Genomic DNA, 27,711 nt, shown 5'->3' with positions numbered 1-27,711 from the left:
CCAGGGGTGTAAATCTCCCTGGCAACATGGGACAGAAATCCCGGGACGAGCCAGGACCCAGCATCAAGGGACCGAGAAAGCCTTCCTGACCAAAAGAGAGAGGAGAGAAATGAGGCAAAATAAAGTTTCAGTGGTTGGGAGATTTCAAAAAGAGTCGAGAGGTTATCCTGGAGGTTATTCTTATGCATTATATAGATACCCCTTTTTAGTTTATGGTTCATTGGAGTGGCTTGACAGAAGTACCTGAAACGGTAGAGCTGTTCCAGTAGTCTTGATTCTTGAAGACGGCTGTATAAATATATAACTTTTACAATGTGACTGTGTGAGTGTGAAAACCTTGTGTCTGACGCTGCTTTTATAAAGGGTATGCACAGATAAGTAAACAAATATGAATAAAAAATAATAGGGGGGATAAGGGGTAAAATAAATTGGGTCGATGGAAATACTAGTGGTCAAAGAGAGGGAGGGTATGGGGTATGGAATGTAGGAGTTCTTTCTTTTTTCTTTCATTTTCTGGTGTTGTGCAAACGTTCAAAAATGATCATGATGATGAATACAGAACTATGTAAGCATATTGTGAACCACTAACTGTACACCATGTATGGACTGTATTTGTGAAGACTTTTTTAATGCACTGGGTTCCTATTTGGAGGGATGGAAATGTTTTGATAATGGATGGTATGATAGCAGCATTGTGAAAGTAACCTAAAAATGTGCTTGGTGAAAGAGATAATAACACAGGATCAAACAGAAACTTAGACGTGGCTCTTGAACTGGGTCAAGAAGGAATCAGTCAGTCGTCCAAGGCAAGTGCTGATCCCTGTAATTCCTGCCTTGCTGCTCCAGCAGTTCTAATTGGATTCTGCAACTTTCCCTCCGCACCACAGCACAGACCAACTGGCTGGGCACGTTATTATTCATACCATACTAATTTTTCAGGCTGTAAATAAATGTCTACCAGGCTCTAAAGAGTATCATGAAATGTTAAGTTGATACAGTAATGAGAATTTTCTGAACAAACTACGGTGCACGAATCACTACCCCAATGGGACTGAGCGGCAAGAAGCCCCAATCCCCCCGTCCACCAGTCCCCTGTGGCCGCAAAGATGTCAGAACCCTCTGCTCCTAGCTGGCCACTGCTCTCTGCTCTCTGCAGCTGCTCTGGGTGGACTGAACAGAAGCTTGGAAAGGCACTTGACACACCACTGTGCAATACTCTGTCAAGTGGCTTTTACAAAATTATTACTATTATTTAAATGCATTCCTAATATTCCATACATTTCTGTGTGGCCAGCTAAAATGCCGCCAGAGCCTCTCCAAAGCTGAAGCAAGAGAGCTCACAAGCATTTAGTGCTCCTCAAACAAAACTTAGAATAACACCTATGGGAAAAACAAGTCTCTTTTCAAAACGCACCTCTTTATTGGTGATCGGAATAGAGAGGAAATAGTTGGGCTGATAACCTTTCAGCTTTCTCTTAATCTTCTTTATCTCATTTTTCCTGTTCCATTCCTTTTCTTGACTTTTCTTCAAATTTATCTGAGGTACATCAGTGACTAGAGGAAAAAAGTCAAACAAAAACATGTCTAATACAATAAGATAATACAGTAATTAAAAAAACAAGAAACAAGCAATACATAGCTAGTTGCTATTCCTAATTGTCATTTTTTTATTTAAAGCAGGGGTTTGCAAATTCTTCTGTAAAGGAGCAGAGAGTAAATATTTTAGCATTTGCATACTGTATGTTCTCTGTCCCAGCTCCCACCTCTGCTGCAGACAATAAAAAAATGAACAGGGGACACAGGTGTGGGATTTAGCTCATCCTCCAGAAGAGCTAGTAAATAACTGGGGACAGAACAGAACAACTTCTGGGGCCACATCACTGACTGGAGACACCGCGTACACCTGCCTGGACAAGCTGGACCCGCTGAGACCCCATACAGAATGGTGAGACCCCAAGCCACGGAGACCAGTGCCCCTTCCCCACAGGCTGGTTCCCCAAAGAAAAAGGAAACAGACTTCACTAGCAGCAGGGCTTAGCTCAACCAAGCTCTAATTGTGGAATTAATTAACAAGTTCTGACTACTGAAAACAGATAAACCAGGAATAAGAACTAAAGGAATTAGGAGTTTTTGCCCCAGCAGAGAGGAGGTGTGGCTGGTAGAAAAAAAAATAACAACAACAAGGTTTTTGAGTTTGACAGCACAAAATACTAGAAAATGGCTGGACCCCAAGCAAAGGGGACAAATAGAGCCTGAAGATACACAGAGCCATGTACCAACTCAAGCACTTGATTGGCAAACCTGAGGAGCAGGGATCCAGCTCTGAAAAGGCTTGGTTGCTTTTTTTTTTTCACTCCTTAAGCAGCTCATCAGATAGAACTGGTAGCACTCTCAGGCTCCAGCACTGCCCTAGGCAAGGGTGAAATAAAGCTTGTCTGAGAGACAAAGTAACTAGTCAGGTGAAGGGGCTAATTCCCTGAAGGGTGTATCTTCCCCAAACAAATGGGGCACAGCCCTGCTCAGGTGGAATCCCTCCTTCAAAGAATTCAGACCCAGGGTCTGGAAAACTTAAGTGATTAAAGCCAGCCTACAACATGCCCTCTGTCTCAACCATGCCCCAGCAGGGAGAGTCTGATGAAGTTAAAGGCACCACATCACTTTACAGAGGGGGCACTTTACACTGGGGGCATGTACGAAACCAGAAGGAAAGACAGATGATAAAGACTGAGATGGTATAATCTAGGAATATTATAATCTAGGAAAATAGTGACTAAATGTACAAATTAAAAAATGTTTTTGCATGAGGAAGAAGAAAGGAAAGTCAATATTGCAGGATGTTGAAAATAGACGGTCATTCATATTTTAAAACTTCAACTTCTATGTGAGACTGAAGCAAAAAATGTTTATTTTACACAAAATTTATATTTTGACTAGTGCATTTCCTAGTCAACTTTATATAAGCCAACATTAACTTCTATGGACAGTTTAATTGAACACTGTAATGCGGACCTGGAGCAGGGCATAAGATTTTATAGGTTTGTCCAGAATGATGCCCCGATAAATCCCCGAGGGACTTGAACAGTGAGTAAAAAAGTATTTGCAAAGTCCCCTTGGAGGAATGGTGAGAAAGGGGGAAAATTCACCTTCCCCAAGTGGAGAATTCCTGATATTCTCACAAACAGTGTGGACAACCAAAGCAATAGACTGAGTCCCCAATCTTGGGGTTTGTTCATATGAAACTTAACCCCACAAAGGACAGGTCAAGCCTACTTAAAATTAGGTTTAAGAGTCACCCCCCAAGAGCAACCCATCTTTTGTTGCTCAGATGTGGCCTCTCTCTCCAGCCAACACAACAAGCAAACTCACTGCTGTCCCCCTCTCTACAAAGGACATGACTCCCAGGGGTGTGGACCATCCTGGCAATGTGGGACAGAAATCCTAGAATGAGCAGGGATTCAGCATCAAAGGATGAGAAAACCTTCTCAACCAAAAGGGGGAAGAGTGAAATGAGACAAAATAAAGTGCAAATGGCTGAGAGATTCCAAACAGAGTTGAGAGGTTATCCTGGAGGTTATGCTTACGCATTAAATAGATATCACCTTGTTAGTCAAGATGTAATGGAGAGGCTGGAGGGAGGTGCCTGAAAATGTAGAGCTGTGTTCCAGTAGCCATGTTTCTTAAAGATGATTGTAGAATGATACAGCTTTCACAATGTTATTGTGTGACTGTGAAAACCTTCTGTCTGATGCTCCTTTTATTGACCTTATCAACAGACTAGTAAAACATATGGTATAAAAATAAATAATAGGGGGAACAAATGTTAAAATAAATTTAGTAGATTGAAATGCTAGTGATCAATGAAAAGGAGGGGTAAGGGGTATGGTATGCATGAATTTTTTTCTGTTGTGTTTTATTTCTTTTTCTGAATTGATGCAAATGTTCTAAGAAACGATCATGATGATGAATACGCGACTATGTGATGTTGTGAATTACTGATTATATATTTGGAATGGAATGATCATATGTTAAGAATGTTGTATTTGTTTGTTGTTACATTTTTTTGAAAAATTTAAAAATTAATAAAAGAAAAAAAGAACAGATGACCTCAACAAATCAATCAGAAGAGATTGAAACCATCATCAAGAAGTTCCCAAAAAAGAAAAGTCCAAGACCAAATTGCTTCACATGTGATTTTTACCAAGCATTGGAAAGACAGTACCAATCCTGCTCAAACTCTTCAAAAAAATTGAAGAAGAGGGAAAGCTACTTAACTTATTCTACAAAGCCAACATCACCCTAATACCAAAGCCAGACAAAGATAATGCAAGAAAAGAAAATTACAGACCAATTTCTTTAATGAATATAGATGCAAAAATTCTCAACAAAATACTTGCAAATTAAATCAAGCAGCACTTTAAATGAATTATACGGCATGATCAAGTGGGAATTATTCCAGGTATGCAAAGCTGGTTCAAAACAAGAAAATCAATTAATGAAATACATCATATCAGTATGTCAAAGCGGAAAACCACATGATCATCTCAATTGATGCAGTAAAAGACCCTTGACAAAATTCAACATCCTTTCCTGATGAGAACACCTCAAACAATAGGAATAGAAGGAAACTTCTTCACCATGATAAAGGGAATATATGGAAAACCCACAGCTAACATCATCCTCCATGGGGAAAGACTGAAAGCTTTCTCTTTAAGATCAGGATACCCACTGTCACCACCGTTAGTCAACACTGGCTGTAAGTTCTAGCTGGAGCAATTAGACAAGAAAAAGAAATAAAAGGCATCCAAATTGAAAAGGAAGAAGTAAAACTCTCACTGTTTGCAGATGACATGATACTATATGTTAAAAATCCTGAAAAACCTATAGTAAAGCTACTAGAGCTAATAAATAAATACAGCAAAGTGACAGGGTACAAGATCATCACCCCAAAATCAGTTGTATTTGTTTAAACTAGTAATGAGCAATCTGAAGAGGAAATCAAGAAAAAATTCCATTTACAACAACAACAAAAAGAACCAAACATTGAGGAATAAATTTAACTAAGGAAACAAAAGACCTATACACAGAAAACCACAAGAAATTGCTAAAGAAATCATGGAGGACCTAAATAAATGGAAAGGCATACCATGTTCATGGATTGGAAGACTAAATATATTTTATTTTAATTTTATCCAAATTGATTTATAGATTCAATGCACTAGCAATTAAAACCCAACAACTTACTTTGCATAAATAGAAAAAACAATAATCAAATTTATGTGGAAGTGCATGATGCTCTGAATAGCCAAAAATATCTTAAGAAAGAAAACTGAAGTGGGAGGTCCTGACTTTAGAGCATATTACAAAGCCCAGTGGTCAAAACAGCATGGTACTGGCATAAAGATAGATATACTGACCAATGGAATAAATTTGCATGTCAAAAACAGATCCTCTCATCTATGGACAATTGATCCTCAATAAGGCAGTCTACCCAACCCAACTGGGACAGAGCAGCCTCTTCAGTAAACAGTATTTGGAGAACTGGGTATCCATATGCAAAAAGAATGAAAGGAGAATCCATATCTCACACCCTATACAAAAAAATGAACTCAGAATGGATCAAGGGCTTAAACATTAGAGCTAAGACCATAAAACTTTTAGAAGAAAATGTAGGGAAATATCTTGTAATAGGAGGTAGTTTCCTAGACCTTATACCCAAAGCACAAGCAATTAAAAAAGATATAGATAAATGGGAACTCCTCTAAATTAAACACTTTTGTGCATCAAAGAACTTTGTCAGGAAAGTAAAAAGGTAGCCTATGCAATGGGAGGCAAAATTTTACAACCATATTTGAACTCAACAACAAAAAGACAATCCAATTAAACACTGGGCAAAAGACAAGAACAAACACTTTTCAGAAGAGGAAGTACAAATTACTAAAAGGGTATGAAAACATGCTCAACTTCACCAGCTATTAGAGAAATGCAAATCAAAATCACAAGAGATACCATCTCATATCCACTAGGAATGGCCATTATAAAAAAAAAACAAAAAAACAGAAAATGACTAGTGCTGAGGAGGATGTGGCGGAAGAGGCACACTTATGCACTGTTGGTGGGAATGTGAAATGGTGCAACTGCTCTGGAAGGCAGTTTGGAGTTTCCTCAGGAAGCTAAGAATAGAATTACCATATGATTCAGCAATCCCATTACTAGGTATCTATTCAGAAGACATGAGGGCAAAAACACAAATGGGCATTTGCACTCTGATGTTTATGGCAGTATTATTTACAATTGCCAAGAGATGGAAACAGCCCAAATGTCCATCAATGGATGAATAGCTAAACAAACTATTGTAATAATATGCAATGTAATATTATGCAGCTGTAACACAGGATAAAGTCATGAAGTATGTAACAACATGCATGAACCTTGAGGACATTATATTGAGTGAGGTAACAAAAGGACAAATACTGTATGGTCTTACTAAAATGAACTAACAGTGAGAGTTAAAGTTAAGGATACAGGTTATCAGGAGATAGAAAGAGGGTAGAGATTGGGCATTTGTGCTGAAGGGAGAGAGATTGTGCAACAGGACTGATTGTAAAAACTCAGAAATGGATAGCACAATGCTATCTGATGGCAGCCCAATAATACAGGTAAACTGAGTAGGAAGATGAATGTGAGAATGATATAGAGGGAGAAGGACTGAGGGTACGTGTGAAACCAGAAGGAAAGACAGAGGATAAAGACTGAGACGGTATAACCTAGGAATGCCTAGAGTGGACAATGATGGTGAGTAAACATACAAATATAAGAATATTTTTGCATGAGGGAGAACAAATGAACATCAACATGGGAAGATGCTGAAAATGGATGGTATACAGAAAAAAATATAATCACTGCAAGCTAGGGTCTATAGTCAACAATGACAATGTAATATCCTTCCACTGACTGTAACAAAGGCATTAGGCCAAAAATAAATGTCAGCAGGCAGGGGAATAGGGGAGGGATATTGGATTTTTTTGTGGAGAAAAAAGGAAATATTTTCATATAGATTGTGGTGGTGAAGGCATTAGTATGTGATTATACTAGGAACCACTGATTTTTTACTTAGGTTGGATTGTATGATGTGCAAAAAAAAACGTTTAAGAATGAACAGAGAGAAACAAGTGCTAGAGAAAATTGGAGAAAGAGATGTACTTATTCATTGTTGGTAGGTAAAGGAGAGGTGCAGCCCTTTAGAGGGCAGTGTGGTGGCTCTACAGGAGGCCAGGGGTGGGGCTGCCATAGGATCCTGACACCCCACTGCTCAGTACACACCTGGAGGAACTGAGTGTGGGAACAAGAATGGACATTTGCACACCTGTGTTTATGGCGGCAGTGTTCACAATTCACAATGGATGGAGATGGCCTAAGGGTGCAATGACTGAGGAATGGAAGGGCAACTGTGGTATATACATACAATGGACTACTGAGCAGCTGCGAGAAGGAATGGAGTTGTGCAACATGCAGCTAGATGAATGAGCCTTAAGGACCAAATGTTGAATGAAATATCAGGAACAAATGACAAATATTATCACGCCTCACTTATATGGACTAAGTATAATATAAAAACTTGGTGAACTGAAGTCGAGAGCATGGGTTATCAGGTTGGGGCCTATTGTAAAGGATCTTACGTTGCAAGCTCTTACAGCAGTCACATATTCAGAAGTTGTGATCATTATTTCTAAATTCTGAGATACTGAGCTGTTGGTATAAAACCTGGTCGTTTCCTGAAACTTCAGGTATTGATGTGACAACTAAGACTCAAGAGTTAGAGCTCTGAAGCTATGAAAGTCAGCAGTACCCCATACAGGAACTGTTCAAAAAGTTGAAAGGGGAATCAGACATCAACTAGACATGAATGAAGCTGACCTGGATAGGACAGAGTACAGCAGAATACGGGGTAAAGGATGATATCGTCCATATTTACAAACTTCAACTTCTGTGTGAGACCAAAGGGAGAGACCTTCACTTGGTGAAAAATTTATATTTTGGGTAGTGCATTATCTAATTTAACTTGTATGGTCTGTTTTTTCAAACACCATAATTAAATGGAATCTTGAATGGGGCGTGAGATCTTGTTGGTTTTTCCAGGTTAGTGTGATGCCCCAATATATCCCAGAGTAATTTGAGGAGAGAATAAAAAACTATTTGCAAAGTCCCCTTGGGGAAATTGGGAGAAAGGAGGAAATATTCAATTTCCCTATCTGGGGAATTCCAGATATTCTCACAAGCAGTGGGGACAACCAATTCAATAGACCTAGCCCTCGGTTCACCTCTATGAAACTTATTCCTGCAAAGGATAGACTAAGCCTACTGATAATTATGCCTAAAAGTCACCCCCAGAGAACCTCTTTTGCTGCTCAGATGTGGCCTCTCTCTCTAAGCCAACTCAGCAGCTGAACTCACTGCCCTCCTCTACGTGGGACAAGTCGCCGAGGGGTGAAAATCTGCCTGGCAATGTGGGACTGAACTCACGGGATTAGCAGGGACCTGGCATCAAGGGATTGGGAAAGCCTTCTTGACCAAAACAGGGAAGACAGAAACGAGGTAAAAAATTCTCAGTGGCTGAGAGATTTCAAGCAGAATCAAGAAGTTATCCTGGAGGTTAATCTTATTCATTATATAGATATCCCTTTTTAGTATGTGGTCTATTGGGGTCGCTGAAGGGAAGTACCTGAAACTGTTTAACTTGAAGTTATCCTTGATTCTTAAAGATGATTGTATAATTATACAGGTTTTACAATATGACCATGTGACTGTGAAAACCTTGCGTCTGATGTTCCCTTTATCCAGGGTATGGGCAGATGAGTAAAAGAATAAGGTCATAAAAAAATAAATAATAGGTTAGGGATAAGAGGTAAAAATAAAAAATGAGTTGATTGAAATACTACTGGTCAGTGAGAGGGAGGGGTAAGGTGTATGGAACGTGTGGGTTTCTTCTTTATTTCTTTTTCTGGAGCGATGCAAATGTTACAAAAATGACAAGTATATGATGATATTGTGAGCCATGGATTGTATATTTTGGATGGACTGTATGTGTGTGAAGATATCTCAATAAAAATACATTTTTTTAACGAATAGGTTTGTTGTGTTCAATAAAACCCTGTTTACCAAACAGGGGCCAACCAGACCTGGCTCACAATAATGTGAGGGTATACTCACCATGCCACAATCTAAGAAAGATCATTTTCCACCCATCCTGTGTACACGCATCTGTGACTCCTAGAACATAACCACTGCATGCAGCGCTGCACGTGGTGTGCTCTGTGACCAGTGTCAAACTACAAACTCTTCATTGCAAAAACTGAGAAAGTACTTTCAAAACTTTCATAGCAATCAGGCAGAGCAATTCTGTCTGCTGAATTTTGGGCTTCCGTTTTGTAGGTCTTTCTTTTAAACCTCATTTTGTAATAATTCATTTTCATTATATTTTACAAAAATATTAATGTGCAATAATGTAAGGAAAAGATAAATTTGCAGAGTCTGTTCTGTTCAACTGATGTTGCCATTACATGACCTTGGTGAGCAACAGCTGAAATGTGCACTCCGGCGGGTGGGACACTGAAGGAGGTGGACTGGAATAAAGATGTCTGGGTCCCAGGAAGCTCCTCTCGGTCCCTAACCAGTTCCCAGAGGACCCAACTGGGTCAGGTCACATGAGCTAATTGGAATTTGGCCACTACTGTGTGAAAACATCATAAAAACTTCATGCAAGCAGTTAGAGAGACAGAGGGGGAGAATCTTGTGAGGAAGAAGGAGAGAGAAGAATCTTTGCTCTGCTGTGGATTTTACTAAGGACACTCTGAATGCTGTCTCCAAGACTGCTGTGGATTTTTACTAATGAAACTTGGAATGCTGCTTCTAAGACTTTCTAGCACTTCTTTTCAGGTGTTGGTGCCATCTTATCTGGTAGTGTAACTATGCCTTATTTTTGAAAGCTCTTTCAATTATTTTCCTAATAAAATCTGTTTTTATATCACTGAAGTCTGTGTTGTCTGCAAATCCGAACCCATAAATTAAGTGGCCACAAGTATTACATTGCCTTTCATGTGAAAAATAAATAGGAAACCTTTTAAAAATTGGTCCTTCACCATAGATAGGTTGAAAAGCTGTTGGAGGTCGACTTTTCCTGGTGTGCACTCTACTGGATAAAACCACTTCTCCATTCAAGTTCACACAATTAGCTAACAATGCACACAAAAATACAGACAAAATAGCTGTTCTTATTCTGTTTCGAATACTAATATTAATTAAAAAAAAACTCAAATAGTATTTTCTTTTTTGTTGCCATATGGTGGAGGGCACATTTCATTCTTTTTCCACGTGGCTACCCCATTACTGCAGCACCGTTTATTGAATTGGGGGGTGGGGCAGAGTACACAGGTCAGGAATAGAGACCGGGTCTCCAGCATGGCAAGCGAGAATTCTACCACTGAACTACCCTTGCACCCCCTTCAAACAGCATTTTAATGTTAATTTCTAAGAAAAAATAATGCAATGCAGGATTTAAAAATGTAGAAAGTAAGGGTTTGCTAAGCTCCTCAAGCTTGTCTTCTGGAAGGAACATGTACCTGTGGGACCAAGGAGACAGGGGTCAATTAAGTCCACGGTGACCTGGCTACTACGTCTGACCATATAGTTATCAAGGTAAAACAAGCAAAACTGATTATGCCTCCATCTTACCATCACATATCATAATGCTAGCCTAACAATTTACATAGTAAAAATATATTTTCAAAAGCCGAGGAGAGAGTGGTACAGTGGTGATGCAGTGGCAGAATTCTTGCCTGCACGCCAGAGACCTGGGTTCGATTTCCAGAGACTGCCCATGCCAAAAAAAAGGAGAGGATACGTATTTAAAAATATAAATTATTAGCTGCCTCTATCCATATGAATTTGTCTGAACTTTACCAATTCCATCGCTAAGGAACAGTCTGCCATGTTCTCATCTGTTATGAGCATTATCTGAATCGCCTCAGAAACGATGACACTGCATTTTATTCCCCATGAAATTTCATTTTAAATATAGAAAATCAAATCAATGTGTACAGGCTTGTTGGCAGTTTCAGAAATCTAAGAAAAGATCCTACATTTGCTTGTAACAACATGAGCTAACTGTACTAATATTAAGCAGAAGCCACTAAATAAGCCACTGAAATGTCACATATATTTTAAATCCACTTCTAAATACGTTCCCAGCCCACCTGAGCCTGCTGTTGGTAAACTGCTGCTCTGGGATGGAAACCAATTTTAACACAAGTCTGGACCCAGAATGCCTAGGTGGGACTCCCTCACCTCCGAGCCATCTGACCTTCAGCAAGTTGCGTAAACTCTCTTTACCTCTGTGATGCAAGAATAATAAAAATAATACGTCATCGGGTTATTCCGAAGGTTACCTGTGTTAATATGAGAGCACTTAGACTAGTTTCTGATGCAAAGTAAGAGCAGCTATTGATAGCGATTATAAATATTAGACTACCCAGAACCACACACAAATCACGGAGAGAAGTCTGGAGCTGCTGAGGGTGGTTTGGGAAACCCAAAGAGAAACTGAGATACACACAAACTGAGATAACTTACAAAGTAACCACTTTTTCATTATCGAGACCACATTTACCCTCTACCTGAATGAAAAATAGAGAGCTATCTGGAATTAGATATTATATTTTGAAAAACTGAAAAGCAAGACATTGACTTTTTAATAAAAGCTGCAAATCAATTGTAAGTAGGCCCCTGAATCACCAGGACCCAGGCCCGAATTCCAGGACGAGGGGAGGTTTCTGAGTGCCCGGTCCTGCTCGGGGACAGGCCCTGCCGGAGGAGACGGCCAGCGCCGGTCCAGTCCCCAGCAGCACCCTCCGCTGGGTCAGGCTGCTCCGCTGTCGCAGGGTTTACACTCCGGCCGACCCCCGGAGCAGCGCCCGGTTCTGGGTCTGGAACACAAGGTCAGCGAGGAGCCTGGAAACCCAAAGCCTCTGGCCGGTCCCGAGTTTCTCCGCACCAGCAGCAGCCGCGCCTGCCTGCATATCACCTTTTATTTGTAATGGTTATTTATCTTGCCAAGGTACAAAAAATAATCATTTTACCTCCCTCACTGGGTTTCTATGATAATTAAGTGGGAAAATGTAAAGCATTTAGCAATATGCACTCATTTTTTGTTATTATAAAATATCGCTCTTATGAGGCAAATGTTTGCAAATATTTAATTTAGCAAACATATTTGGACAAAAGAAATTTTTGGTGAGATTAAATTAATGAAAATGTACTGATTGGTGCCATATATTTTAAGAATTTCATGTGAATTAGCAAATTGATTCCTCCCAAGTCTATGGAAATGACCTTGGTGCTTTCACAGAGCGCATGGGAGCCCAGTCCAGGGTCAGCCTCCACGCTCCTGACCGCACAGCGTCCTCTGGGGCAGCGCTTAGCCACTGCCCCAGGTACCAATCCTCGGGCTTACTCTTTACAAACAAGCTCCCAGTCACATTAGAAACTTTAATTGTATTTCTTACAACAAATATAAAAGAACATTCATAAAATTTGAAAATTAAAAAAAGTAACAAAATCATTGCTATAAACCTTCACACGTCCAGATGGGGATTTTGGAGACAGGGCACACAAAGGATTGAGACAACTGCACACACAATTTCCCCCTATTTGTTCCACTTTGTCTTATAGATAGGAAACACTCCCTAGGTTATAACACCGTTTCCAGAAACATTATTTTCATATGTTATTACATAATACATAATCTAGAGGCAGTTATACAGCATATCCAACCCTTCCCCTAATCTTGGACATTTACTTGTCTTTTTCCCAAGTTTTCCCAAAAACAACATGGCACACATATTTGCGAATAAAATTTTTTTCCACAAGTAAGAATATGTTCCCATATTAGAGTCCCAAGAGTGAATCTATCCCAAATATGAATGGCTGGAGAGCCTGACAAACTACATTTTAAAACAAGAATAACAGACTGCTATAATTTCTATATGTTTAATGCTATTAAAAGCACTCGGTATAATTTTAAAAATAACGTTTCTCATTAGATAGGTTAAAATCATATTTAATGAACATTCTTTGGTCGCTTACAAAGTTGAATAGCCTCCCTTATATTTACTTACAGGTGAATTTTATCGTTTACACCCTTTGCCCCAGCATTAATAATCGTATATCTGGTACACAGCTGGTGCTTAATAAATGTGTCAGTGAGTTCATCTTGTTCTGATTTTTATTGGCTTCCATTACTTTTTTCAAAAAGGAAAAACCATTTTTTACTGAAAACAAGTATTTGTTTTAAGGTCTTTCATAATAAAATCTGGAAAATGTATTGCATGCTTCCCCAACATTCCTAATTACAGAGAGGACACAGGATGTGGCTGATCCTTTCTGACTCACTTTATACTGGATGTCATCTCTATTTGGCAGGACATTTTTTTATTAAACAGTATTTATTTGCTAGGAAAGACAAACTTCAATGCATGTTAAATAGTTAAGAGTTAAAGCATTTTTAAAAATAAAACAACAGTATTAGCTAACAGTATAGAAATGATAATTTACAAAGTTAAAATTCCATGTGAGGGAAATAACTATGATTATGGTCATTTCAGTAGGAAGGAAGTGAACTCCACGTGCAGGAAAGACACACAGCTGAAAAGTCACCAAGTACCCCACCTCGGATCTTGATCAGACGTGGTCTGATAGTAGGAACTGTGGTTCCCTGGAGGCCAAGGCCAGTTAAACTAAAGCTCTCCATCAACCACACCCGGGGGAGCTGAGCCCAGCTCAGAACACGCCACTACTGCGGACCCCACTCCACCTCCGAGGACATCAGGCCCCAGGCATGCTCCAAGGATCCTCAGGGTCTCCGGGCAGCTGCTGCCTGTAGCCCCTGGGGGGAGGACAGGCCACTGGAGCCAAGCTAGCACACTCACTGGCCAGGTCTCCTTCAGTGTCACCCAAAGGTGTGGCCGGGGCCCAGCTCGCACACTCACTGGCCGGGTCTCCTCCAGCGTCACCCAAAGGTGTGGCCGGGGCCCAGCTCGCACACTCACTGGCCGGGTCTCCTCCAGCGTCACCCAAAGGTGTGGCCGGGGCCCACTCACACACTTGCTGGGGCCTGGTCTCCTCCAGAGTCACCCAAGGGTGTGCTTGGGCTACATGATTCCACAGCACTTCTAAGAGGTTTTTTTTACACATACATTTGAACATTATACTTATAATTCTAGTGAAATAGTCTCCTCCTAAGAACAAAGGAAAGATGCAAAGGCTGTGGCCGGCTGGTCCACTGCCTACGTGGGGGCCCCACACTGGACAGCAGCAGGACAACGGCAGCGCTTGGGGAGTTCTCCTGGCGAGAATCTCCTTCCCCATGGGGTGCTTATCAGCACTGCTTTCCTCACTGCTCTGCCACGGTTTCCATCAGCAAAAACTGCTTGGCAGTTAACTCACAAGTTCCACCACAAAAGCAGCTGAAGGCAACAACCAGCAACCTGAGAACTGCAAGGATTTGTCTCCTACAGAGCCAGGAGGCCGATTAAATTTACAAGTTGCTTATAGTGAAAGAGCGAAAGTAAGTCCATTCAAGCCACAAACTAATTATCCTGTAATACAGCAACAATGCTATTATTATATCTTTCTTAGGGTTTAAGAGTTGACAATAAAACTCCCGACTTTTGTACATTTCTATGAAAAATCTCACTTCACAAAAACCAGTTAGTGCTTCCTGGTTTGCAAAGAATTTTACCATTTATTCCTTAGTGTGTTAGACAATGGTATTAGAAAAATGAAAGGCTAAGTTGTCCCCAAATAACAAAGGGATACGTCCCGAGGTTGTGTGACAAGCTTTTGGACCTCATTTTCATTTTTATTGCTGTCCCACCCACACTGGCTCCTTTGACCTGCAGCCACTGGGAATTTCACAGCCAAAGAAGCCCACTCACGCAGCTCACTGTCCAAGGCTATACAAGTATTAAATGAAATAGCCAAAAATTAAAACGCGGGTCTTCTGTCTTCCATTTTTCCATAGTGCCAGTGTGTGAGCTGGTGCCTGGAATTTGAAATCCAACATTCTACAAAAGTAATATTACACATGGTGGATTGGAATCTACAATAACCCACAGCAACATTTAATTTATAAAGTCTATACTATAAAAAACTGGTGTAACCCATTGTTCTAGTTTGCTAGCTGCCGAAATGCAATATACCAGAAATACAATGGCTTTTAAAAGGGGGAATTTAATAAGTTGCTAGTTTACAGTTCTAAGGTCGAGAAAACGTCCCAATTAAAACAAGTCTATAGAAATGTCCAATTTAAGGCATCCAGGGAAAGATACTTGGTTCAAGAAGGCCGATGAAGTTCAGGGTTTCTCTCTCAAGTGAGACGGCACATGGTAAACACAGTCAGAGTTTCTCTCTCATCTGGAAGGGCACATGGTGAACATGGCATCATCTGCTAGCTTTCTCTTCTGGCTTCTGGTTTCATGAAGCTCCCCAGAGGTGTTTTCCTTCTTCATCTCCAAAGGTCACTGGCTCATGGACTCTCTGCTTTGTGGTGCTGCAGCATTCTCTGCTCTCTCTGAATCTCTCATTCTCCAAAATATTTCCTCTTTTATAGGACTCCAATAAACCAATCAAGACCCACCCAAATGGGTGGAGACATGTCGTTCCCTAATTCAGTTTAACAACCACTCTTGACTGGATCACATCATCCAGGAAGATGATCTGATTACAGTTTCAAACATAGAGTATTGAGTAGGGATTATTCTGCCTCTACAAAATGGGATTTTGATTAAAACACGGCTTTTCCAGGGTCCATACATCCTTTCAAACCAGCACACCCATGTTAATCAGTCTGTCAAATGTTGAAGAGAAGCAGAAAGTTCTGAAAGCAGTAAGAGAAAAGAGACTCACCAGATACAAGGGAAACCACACAAAACTGATTTCGGACTGCTCAAGGGGCACCATGGACATGAGAAGGCAGAGTTATGACATGTTCAAGATCTCCTTCCCCGTGGCCTGCTTACTGGCACTTCTTTCCTCGTTGTTCTGCCACGCTTTCCAGCAGCAAAACAGCCTGGCAGTCAACTCACAAGTTCCACCACAAAAGTCGTAGTTGTAGAGAAAAACTTCCAGTCAAGAATTCTTTATCCAGACAAGATATCCTTCAAAAGCGAGGGAGAGATTAAAATGTTCAGAGACAGACAAATGTTGAGAGAATGTGTCAGCCAGAAACAGGCCCTATAGGAAATACTAAAGGGAGTTCTGCCAGTTGGAAAAAAAAAGACAGGTGAGGGAGGAGGAGGGCACAGAATTGAAGAGTACCAGTAACGGCAACTTAGAGGATAAAAAGAGAAAGATGGAAAAGAATATATAGATCTGACAAATAAAAAAAGATTGAGTGTTAACAGACTAAACTCACCAATTAAAAGATCCAGATTGGCAGAATGGATTAAAAAACATGATCCATCTATGCTGCTTACAAGAGACTCATCTTAGACACAAGGATACAAATAGACTGAAAGTGAAAGGATGGAAAAAAAATGTGCTATGCAAACTGTAACCAAAGGAAAGCAAAAACAGCTATACTAACATCAGACAAAATAGACATTAAATGTAAACACACCATAAGAGGCAAAAAAGGAAACTATATATTAATAAAAGGGACAATGCATCAAGAAGAAATAACAATCATAAGTGTTTATGCTCCCAATCAAGGACCTCCAAAGTACATGAGACAGACACTGGCAAAACTGAAGGGAGCAATAGGTGTTTCAACAATAATAGTAGGAGACTTCAATACACCACTCTCCTCTACAGAGAGAACAACCACACAGAAGATATATAAGGAAAGAGGGAACTTAAACAATCTGATAAATGAATTAGACCTAACAGACATATATAGGTCATTACACCCCAAAACACCAGGATATTCATTTTTCTCTAGTGCTCACACTAGAATGAACCCGATCTGGTGGGGACTAAGGTAAATCGGAATACAGGGGTAAGGAGGACATCATCTGTATTTTAGAACTTCACCTACTCTATGAGGTCAAAGGAAGAGAGGTTTATTTTGCCTAAAATCTAAATTTTCTGTAGCACATAATCTATTCAACCTGCCTAGACAGCTCATTTAAACAACCCAAACACAGGAAGCCCAGAATGGGAGCGAGGGCTTACATATTGTATAGCTTAATATAATACTCAGACACATCCCAGAATATGTCGGATAGACAATTTTAAAGTATTGGCAAAGTTCCTTGAGGGAGAAAAATATGCAACTACTAAGGTTCCCGCCAGCACACTCCTGGTGCTGTCTCAAACATCAGGGATGCCCAAGCCAATCAGTCAAGGCTGTGATCCTGGGGCTTGCACTTGTGAGCACCTTACAGGATTACAGCTGTGCAGCACGACATCCCGTGTGTCACATACCTTACGGAATTACAGCTGCACGGCGTGGCATCCCACATGCCGCATACTCACATACCTTACAGGATTACAGCTGAATGGCGTGGCATCCTGCATGCCACATACCCACATACCTTATGAGATACCGCATACCTTACGGGATTACAGTTGTGCAGCATGGCATCCTGCAGGCTGCGCACCTTTTAGGATTACAGCCTGCCATGGTCAGGTTCATGCATCAACTTGGCCAAGTGGTGGTACCCATTTGTCTGGTTGTGCAAGTGCTGGCCTGTCTGTTGCAATGAGGACATTTCACAGAATTAAATCATGACCACAGCCGATTCCATTTGTAATCAGACAAGGGGAGTATCTTCTGCAATGAGTGATGCTTAATCTAATCACTGGAAGCCCTTTAAGGAGGATTCAGAAGAGACAGGTTCTCTTCCTGCTTCAGCCAGCGAATCTCTCCTGTGGAGTTCATCCAGACCCTCCATCGAAATCGTCGGCTTCACAGCCTGCCCTGCAGATTTTGGACTCTGCGTTCCCATGGTTACATGGGACACTTTTATAAATTTTATATTTGCGAGTGTTTCCTGTTGATTCTGTTTCTCTAGAGAACCCTAATTAATACATCTTGGTACCAGGAGTGGGGTGATGCAAACCTTCATTCCTGAGGTTTCAGAGCCATTGGGAGTCCAGTGTGAACTGGGCTGTTGCAGTTTTCCATTGATTTTAATCACAGGGCATGGTAGTACTAAAAGACACCCTAGGGGATCTCCTAGATTCCAAGAAAATTCTTCTTTACTTGCATTGTTTAGTTGCAGTCCTATTTCCCCCTGATAGTCAGGGTCAATCACCCCAGACAATAATGCAACCCCCTTCTTGGTCTTAGATTCCAGTTCAATGGAATCATTGTTGTTTCTCCTGGTGAAAGCACTCCCCCTTTTGGAACTAAAACCTGTAGACCAGCAGAGCTCAGGGTCACAGGGACAGGAAGCAAAAATTTTCCTGGTGAATCACTAGGGGTACTAGTGAGTGGTGCCACTCCCATTTCCACCCCTGGATTCCTGGACTCATGGATCCTGGCTATGGGAGAAACAGCACCATACAGCAAACTGTTTCTGGTGGTCCTTACTCACAGCTATGGAGAAAAAAGCATTTGCCAGATCAATAGCTGCATACAGGTACCAGGGGATGTACTGATTTGCTCAAGCAATGATACCACCTCTGGAACAGCAGCTGCAATTGGAGTTACCACCTGGTTGAGCTTACGATAATCCACTGTCATTCTCCAAGACCCATCTGTTTTCTGCACAGGCCAAATAGGAGAGTTGAATGGGGTTGTGGTGAGAATCACCACCACTGCATCCTTCAAGTCCTTAAGAGTGGCAGTAATCTCTGCAATCCCTCCAGGAATTCAGTATTGCTGCTGATTTACTATTTTGCTCGGTAGGGGCAGTTCTAGTGGCGTCCACTTGGCCTTTTCCACCATAATAGCCCTCACTGCACGAGTTAGAGAGCCAACGTGGGGATTCTGCCAGTTGCTCAGTATGTCTATTCCAATTATACATTCTGGAACTGGGGAAATAACCACAGAATTGGTCTGGGGCACACTGGACCCACTGTGAGACGGACCTGAGCTAAAACTCCATTGATCACCTGACCTCCATAAGCTCCTACTCTGACTGGTGGACCAGAGTCACATTTTGGGTCCCCTAGAATTAATGTCACTTCTGAACCAGTGTCTAATAATCCCTGAAATATCTGATCATTTTCTTTTCCCCAATGCACAGTTACCCTGGTAAAAGGCCATCGGTCTCCCTGGGGAAGGCTTGGAGGAAGATTAACAGTATAAATTTGTGGCAGAGTAACAGGGTTCTCCCCCAAAAGGGACCTGGCCTCCCCTTCATTCAAGGGGCTCTGGGTCTGTAAACTGTCTCAAGTTTGGAAATTGATTAAGGGGCTGTGACTCTGTCTTTTTGTAATTCAGGTTAGACTTCTGTTCACTTGACCTACAACTCTTGTTTATACAACTCCAACAAGAATTTAGTAGGCTATCCTTCTATTGTATTTCTAGGTACCCCATAATTTACTAGCCAATGCCATAAATCTCTGCAAGTCATATAATTTTGACTCCTGCTTTGAGTTTGCTGTCTGTTATAATAGCCACGTCTACCCTGTCTTTGGCGATTAAGTGCTGCCACCTGGCTTCTGTCAACTCGGGATCCGTTAATCCCCATTGTGTTTAAGGATTCCAGCTCAGTGACAGCAGTTCCTACAGTAATATCTGACCTACAGAGAAGTGCAACCACAGAGCTTTTCAGGGATGATGGTGCTAGTCTCACAAATTTATTTCTCACTGTTCTGGTAAAAGGTGCATCCTCTGGACATTCCTGGGGTGTAAGAGCAGGCTTTGCATGATAAATCCAGTCTAACATTGCAATCTCTCTAAGCCTCTGGATCCCCTCATCTACATTATACCAGGGCAGTTCTGGCATTTCAACCTCAGGTAATGTCGGCCACCTTTTGATCCATGTTTCAACCAACCATCCAAACAAACTGTTAATACCTTTTCTAACTCCTTGAGCTATAACACTGAATGCAGAATCTCTGCTTAGTGGGCCCCCAGACCCAACTAATACACAGCTGCACAGTGTGGCATCCCACACACCACACACCTTAAGGAATTACAGCCGTGCAGCGCAGCATCTTGCACACTGCATAATTTACGGGATTACAGCTGCACGGCGCAGCATCCCACACACCACACACTTTACAGGATTACAGCTGCGCGGCGCGGCATTGCACATGCTGCATAACCACATATTTTACGGGATTACAGCTTTGCAGCGGGGCATCCCACACACCACATACCTTATGGGATTACAGCTGCGCAGCGGGGCATCCCGCATACCACATACCCACATAGTTTATGGGATTGGAACAGCTTGGCGTGGCATCCGGCATGGCATGGCATGGCATAAAACATATAATATGGTAATGGAGGGGTGGTGAAGCCATGAGTTCCTGGGGCAGAGCTGCTGTCATGAGTTCCGAAGGCCCCCTGCCTATCTCCGTCCTGGCAGCTGCCAACCAGGCACCCAACAAATGTTCACCACAGAAAGGACGAGGGAGTCCGAAGTCACACATTCTATAGCTAGTTCTTTCCAGCTGTGTGAGTTCAGTTAGCTCACTTACCCTCTCAGTTTTCTCCTCTTAAAATGAAGAGACCAAACCAGATCATTTCTGGTGAAGTCTCTATTACAGACCCCAGACAGGAGAAAATGTAAATAAGGCTGCAGACAGCAAACGGCCCAAAGGATGTAGTCAGTACAAATTTGTTAAATACACCGATGCTTTTCCTTATTTTCCTGTTCTCAAGTGACCTGGACAAAAGGCAACTCTGTCTCACTTTCGATGGAGAGAGCCCTAAACACCATGTGCAGTATTGTTCTCACAAGGACATGAAATTCGGATCTAATACTTGTATAGATGCAGCAGGAACGTACAGAAGTGAGCACGGTTCTGTCTCTGTGGACAGGATCTCAAGAACCGAAGGGATACAATGGGTGCACACTTGACTGAAAGTCCCACTGCCGTCAACGGCCACCTGTTAAGCTCCAGGGGGGTGAGACAAGTCTGGACTGCTGCCTCAGGACCTTCCCAGTGCCCAGCAAAATGCCCAGCACTTTTGTCAAACGCCCGGGAGACACCCGTTAAATGGGTGGGGCCGTGGGATTAGCAGTGGCTCCAGGGTCCTTGGGGAGGGGATCTACTCCCCATGAAGGCCAGGACCGCAACCTGCAGAAGGAGGTTATAAGCTGCAGAGTGAGCCAGTTGCAAATTTCATGAGACATCTCTTAATATTATCTGTGATTATTCTGTCAATAAATACCAACATACAGACAACTACTAATTAACAACCAAAATTCAAAGCATGACAAGTAAATCAGTTGAAGTAATTTATTAAGAAAATATATATATGTAACTAAATTTACTTGGTGCTTCTAAATAATATTTATTTAACGAAGTACTTACTTCCACAATCATCTTCTATATCTACAGTTGCAAATGGCATATCCACCAAAGAATTCATAATACTGGCTTCAAGGTCGTCTGACATTTTTCTTCTCGGCGTATTTTCACACTCATTGGAATTTCCTCCTTCTTCAACATATAAAAAGAAAAATGTATTATTTAACTTGTTGGTTTTCTAATTCATATACTAAACCAAAACAATTCACCTAATTTAACTTAATACCAACTAACACCTAAGAAATGATGCAATTTGTATTCAGACATATTCTAAAGCTACTTACATAAACATTATTTACCCCATATTCTAAATTTGTATAAACGCTTTTTATTTTAAACAAGAGGCTTCCAAAGCTTTAATAATTCTTTAAAACACACTACTAAACTCAGAGTTAGATGAAAACTGAGTTAATCAGCAATTCTCAAAAATTTTTACAGTAGTTTCTTAATTCAAAAACTATAATTTTTTCAATCTTTTGGAAAACAAACCAAGATTTTGCTAGTCTTCTTTCATGTTTATTTTTAACAATATCACCTCACTTATGGGTTCTCATTTGTGTAAGTTCTGATCTTCCCCTCAGTAAAGCCATTTAAGTAACTTCTTTCCATCATTACATTTAACGCCGAAAATGCAGTTAAAGATATATGGCTCTAAACACACTCTTCTGGAAATTCAATGATTAAAGAAGGAAAAGCTTCTACAGTTTCCCTAATAGCTCCGTCTCACAGGCAGGCACTAACATTAAAACCACATTTTGCATTTGGTGCTTTGTTTGGTTTTGTGTTCCTTATAACGGGTGGGAAAATAGTAGTCTAGGGAGAAAGTTAAAGGAAGGGGTGTCTGTGTCTAAACAGATAAAGTTCATTATCAGTGGTCTCCCAGGACCTCTCCACGCCTGCGCTGGCAGAAACAAATGTTGAATGATCTAGGACTGAACAAAACCCTGGGATACTCCAGTGATTTTACTTTATGCTTTTATTAAACACTGTGCGGTTTGCAGCTGTTGTGTACCCAGGAAAGCCATGTCCTTTTTCCTGCTCCACTCTTGTGGGCAGCCATGTTCCTTTAATCCTGAATCAATACAGTGGGGTGGAAACTTTGGACTGTTTCCCCGGCATGTGGCACACCCAGTGTGGGTGCGACCGTGTGATCAGAGGGAGATGTGACTCCACCCATTCAAGGTGGGTCTTGATTCGTTTACTGGAGTTCTTTAAAAGAGGAAACATTTTGGAGAGAGCTTCGGAGCCAACATGCGGCCCAGATGTCTGCAGCTGCACAAGGAAAACGCCCCAGGGAAGCTGTTTGAAACCAGAAGCCAAGGGACCGGCAGAGGCCACGTGCCCCCTGCTGGCAGGGTGCTCCAGATCCACGGGCCATTCTTGAGGCCGATGCCTTAGTTTGGACATTGTTATGGCTTTAGAACTGTAAACTTGCAACTTAATAAATTTCTTTTATAGTAGCCAACCGAAAAACAAAAGCCAACCCATTTGTGGCATACAGCATTCCAGCAGCTTAACAAACCAAAGCAAACTCTTATTTACCACTCAAAATATTAAAGAAGTGATGTATTTCATTCTGTCAATCCTACGTTTTCAAATATAATACCTAGAAGCATTCTATAGAGGCCATGGTTTACAGCATACAACATAACTCTCACGATAGGTCAAAGTCAACGCATACACCAAAAAATCTAAATTTTTATCACAGTTTGAGTCAGCTTTATTGTCTTTCGCACACCATACCCCCACACATAAACACACACAGGTACCTTTATCTTTTGTATAAAAGAAAAGAACAAAAACAAAGTTGTTGCTGGTTTTGTTTATAAATTAGACAACTTCAATACCAAAACAAACAATGGGAAAAAGCAACAGAGCACCATAAACAACGCTGCTGTTTATAGTACAGTTCAAATTCATGAAGAGTGGCTGGCACACAGGCGTTCAACAAACACCAGCCTACTGGGAGGCTGCTCGTAAACTCACAAATACTGAACTACACGAGAACAAATAAATGTTTCCTTTCTGGTGTTTATGCTTAAATTTAAAACTATAAAATGCAGTTTATGCTAGAACAAAACTATTAACAGACCAATACTTTTTTGTACCTTAGGGTCACATGCTAAAGGATCCTTACCGTCCCTGTGAACCTGATAAAGTAATTACCTTATGTTTGATCTCAAGGAAAAAGCTAACCACAAAAGAATATTTGTGCAGTATCAAGCATGCACAAGGCTGAATGGAAATCAGAACGCAGTAAATCCAGCTTGCTTTTCCCGGCGTTATCCTAGAACGCAGAACCTCAGGACACTGCCATCTCAGTGCCAGCTTTCACCTGTCCGCCTCTCCCGTGGGAACAGGACAGGGAAGGAAACTTCCGTACCCCAACATCACACTTTGAGGGCAAGGAGATGAATCATATAGAATGACAAATTGTCTTTTTTTTTTCAATGAAAAAAATATTTTAATATTAAACTTCATAGCTTATCTTGAGCTCAACCATCATTAAAAGTTTAGAGAGCATGTGCTGTGCAGCTCCTGGGACACAGGAGGAGGGTGGTCAGCGAGGAGGGCGCACTGCCCTGGGCGCTGGGGGCCAGCAAGCAGACGTTGGGTGCGCCCACATGGGGCACTCAGCTCCCAGCTGCCCCTGCCGGGGTGAGGGAGCCCAAGTCCTGGCTGCACATCAGCGGCACCTGGGCGCTCTCAGAACCAGCAGCCAGGCCAATCAAATGAGAACGTGTGGGAGTCGGGTCGGCTGGCAGGTGTTAGGAGCCCAGCAGGTGAGGCCACATCAGCCAAGGCTGGCAAGCACGCTTCTCGTGTGTCCTGTGCCTTCCTGCACACCTCGGTTCCACGCTGGATCTTTTCAAGGTGGATCAGGGCAGGCCTGTGCCGTGGGGTGGGTGGCGGCCTCCCCAGGGGCCTCCCCGCCGGACCAAGCACCCTACTGTACAGACCCCCAGCTCAGTGAGCACAGGGAGCTTGCAATCCCCTGCCAGGGCGCAGCGCTCGGAAAGCCGAAGGGGGACCTTGCAAGCCTCTCCCGGGCAGCCCACGCGGCCACAGCTCCAGGCCTGGCCCTCTGCACCCAAACGCCTGGCGCCTGCTCAGCTCACATGGGGGTCCCCGCTGCCCCCCAACACCTGGCGCCTGCTCAGCTCACATGCGGGGTCCCTCGGCCCTCTAATGCCTGGCGCCTGCTCAGCTCTCACGCTGACTTCTGGGTGACTGGGGAAAGGTCAGTGACCCACGGGGTGCTTCACGCACCAGCAGGCAACCTGCCGAGGCTGGTGGCCACCCCTGAGCCCATCATACATTCTCTCAATGTCACAGAGGTGAAGAGGCGGCACTCCCTCCCATGTCACATAGAAATAAAAACAGAAGGACACGGTGACTTGTTCATCATTTTCCACCTTGTTAAGTAAAATACTAACCTCCTGGATGCAGTTCTGACATCAAAGTCCACGGGAGACTAGAACTTGAAATACACTTTGCTCTATTAAGTTATCCATAACTTTATTCTTAAGTTATAGAATAACAAACATTTTAGTGGACAAGAATTACATTTATAAGAAAAACAACAGATGCAGATATTGAAACGATACAATGAAAACACACATTTAAATGTATGCTTATTATCCAAACACATGCACACTTTAGTCAATGACTTCATCAAAGACAGGACGATACCGGAGGAAAAGCACATCCACGCGTCACGGGCGGGTAGTAAACACTACTTCATTAAGCATGCGCTCTTCCAGTCCCTCTGGGAGAAAGGACAAGACAATCAAGGGTAGGGGATGCCCCAGCGCCAGCTCGGCCCGGGTGCGCACAGCTGCGCGACCACCCACCCACTCACCCACCCACCCGTGTCACAAAAAGGGAAGGAAAACCGCCCACACTCCCAGGTGGAAACGCACTGAAGTCAGTCAGCAATATCTGAAAAGGGATTTAAGGAAACAGTGACTTCCATAAACACGTTAGACTTCCTCCTTGTGCGCCGCGTGGGCCAGCGGGCGCGGGGACACGGCCGTGACCGCCCACGAGGCCTCCGTCCGCGGCCCGCGCGCTGCCTCGGCTCCTCCGCGCCTCCGCGCCTGGGGCTGGGTCCCGCGCGGCCCACGCTGGGCGGACGGGCCCCGAACCCCCAACACCCCGGAGGCCACGCCGCGGGGCTCGCGGGGAGGCCAGACCCGGGGGCAAGAGCGAAAGCGGCGGGCCGCGCGAGACCAGCCCACGCCGGGCCCGGGTGGGGCGCCTTCCGCTCGGAGCTGCGGGCGCGCCGGGCCACCCGCCCCCAGGCCCGGCCCCGGCGCGCAGCCGCCCCCGCCCGCCCCGCGCTCACCGGCTCGGGCGCGCTCCACGATCGCGGCGCTGCGGGCGGCCGGCAGCGGGGGGCGGGCCGCGGGGAAGCCGAGCGCGGCGAGGCCCAGCCACGGGGGCAGCCGCATGTCCGGGCCGGGCCGCCGCGCCTCGGGGCTGCGCGCGCCGCGGGCCGGAAGGGGCCGGAAGGAAGGGGCCCGCCGTTCCGGGTTCGGGCGCGCCGCGGGCCGCGCTGCACGGGGCGGAGGCCTGGCCCGCCGGAGCCGGGAGCCGCGAGCCGCCGGGACCCGCGTGCCTTCCCGTGGGCCTGGCGTGGCCTGCGTGCCCTCCCGCGGCCCCCGGAGCCTGGCACCAGGCGTTTCCTGGGCGCGGCGTTTCCCGCCCCCGCCTGGAGGGGAGTCCGGGCAGAGCTGGAATGGTTCCCTAACCCGGGACCCCTGGGGATCCGTGTGCTTGGGGAGCCAAAGAGCTGTGAAAACGATTTAAAAATGCTTGGGAAGATTGGATGGACCAGAACGAGACCTGAAGAACTGTACTGTATTTTATTTACTTGGCAAAAATAAGCCAAATAGTGACAAAAAATCTGCGAGGATTTTAAAAAATGGTTTTATGCTTAAAAATTAAATAGAAACCAGTCATTCGCTTTTGCAGATTAAAGTACTGATGCCAGTTAAGCGGGAGAAAAAGGAAACACTTCAGCCTTTTCCGCCTGGAGCAGAGCGACAGCGACTCAGTCTGAAGTGGAAAGAAACGATGTGACAGGAGAATGAGGTGCGACCCTCAGCAAGGTAAGCGCACCCTTTTGGGGCTTCCCACCCCACTTACCAGGAATGCCCCCCAGAGCGGGTGTAAGCAAAGGAGGCCCCTGCAAACCAGGCTGGTTGGCGTGGAGACCATCGACTGAAAGTCACAAAGCTGGTGGCTCTGATTTTAAACAGAATTCTAGCAAGGCCGCTGGCTGCCTTCCACACCCAGAGCAGTTGTGCGCTCACGAAGAGGAAGACCAGTCCCCGAACGCGGATTTCACGCCTGTGAACAGCGGGTGTTGAGGTTGTGCGGGTGCCTAAGACAACTTTTCCTCTAGGAGCTGATCACCTAAGCAGGCACATGAGAATCAGATACATAAGTAACTGCAATAACGCAATAGACAAAAAGCTGCAAAAAGTTAATCCGCATTATTGTGTTCCAGGAAGAATATGAAAGTTTTATTCTCTACCTCAGTGGAGTTATCAGCCCAAGTGCCAATTGTTGTACACTGTCGGTATTATGACTGTAGCTTCTTACCCAGAACATGTCACTGCAGGGACGTTAGAGTTGCCCAAGCCTGAAAGAGCTGCTCCTCACAGGGCTCCTTTGAGAAGTGCCTGGGGCAGGCAAATTCAAGGGAACCTGGGACATCTTATAGTGCCAAAAAGTAATATAAATGGGGACTGTCAAAACATAGGCGCTAACTTAAAACTACTCTCTTTGAGCAAATGGAGAACAATTTGAGCACCATAGAAAAAGTGACAATTCTAAGTATTGTAACAGTGAATACATGAAATCCCTGGAGTCCATAATGATAGTCAAAAAAATAATAATAAGACAGAAAAAACTCAGTCTCATTACTCTGAAAATTGGTGATTAAAAGTAAGGTAAAGCATTCACTCTGCTTTTTCTTAGAAAGAATGGCATTTGGTGAAGAAAAACTGTTATTTTTTGTTTTTGCATGGGCAGGCACCAGGAATCAAACCCGGGTCTCCAGCATGGCAAGTGAGAACTCTGGCACTGAGCCGCTGTGGCCCACCCAAAAGCTGTTTTTTTAAAAAGTTGATTGTGATGATAAAAAGTATGTAAGCCCTCTAGCCTCCTATATTCCAAAGCAGCTAGAAGGAAAAATGTGAGAGGATCGTATGGTAG

The 27,711-nt window shown here is 43.2% G+C and overlaps 1 protein-coding gene across 8 annotated transcripts in view; it reads right to left on the bottom strand.

Annotated features, from left to right (window-relative positions):
- AKAP7 (A-kinase anchoring protein 7) overlaps positions 1–25,883 on the bottom strand; it is a 162,959-nt gene extending 137,076 nt beyond the window's left edge. For 5 of the 8 annotated variants that reach the window (XR_013176455.1, XR_013176456.1, XR_013176454.1 and 2 more), the window contains exons 1-3: positions 25,835–25,883; positions 21,490–21,618; positions 1,415–1,554 (exon numbers count right to left, since the gene is read on the bottom strand). Coding sequence is in view for 2 of the 8 variants with exons in the window: in XM_077162903.1 (XP_077019018.1) it covers positions 1,415–1,554; positions 21,490–21,574 (225 nt within the window). In the remaining 6 variants the exon portion in view is untranslated. Of the gene's footprint in view, positions 1–1,414; positions 1,555–11,249; positions 11,388–17,604; positions 17,745–21,489; positions 21,619–25,834 lie in introns of those variants that run through there. The other 3 variants (XR_013176458.1, XR_013176459.1, XR_013176457.1) reach the window with 3 other exon arrangements.
- Between the last annotated feature and the right edge of the window lie 1,828 nt (positions 25,884–27,711).

The sequence above is a fragment of the Tamandua tetradactyla genome, chromosome 5, assembly GCF_023851605.1.
Source record: "Tamandua tetradactyla isolate mTamTet1 chromosome 5, mTamTet1.pri, whole genome shotgun sequence".
Classification (NCBI taxonomy): Eukaryota; Metazoa; Chordata; class Mammalia; order Pilosa; family Myrmecophagidae; genus Tamandua; species Tamandua tetradactyla.
Note: the sequence above shows the minus strand (reverse complement) of the source record. Positions and strands in the feature narration are given on the sequence as shown.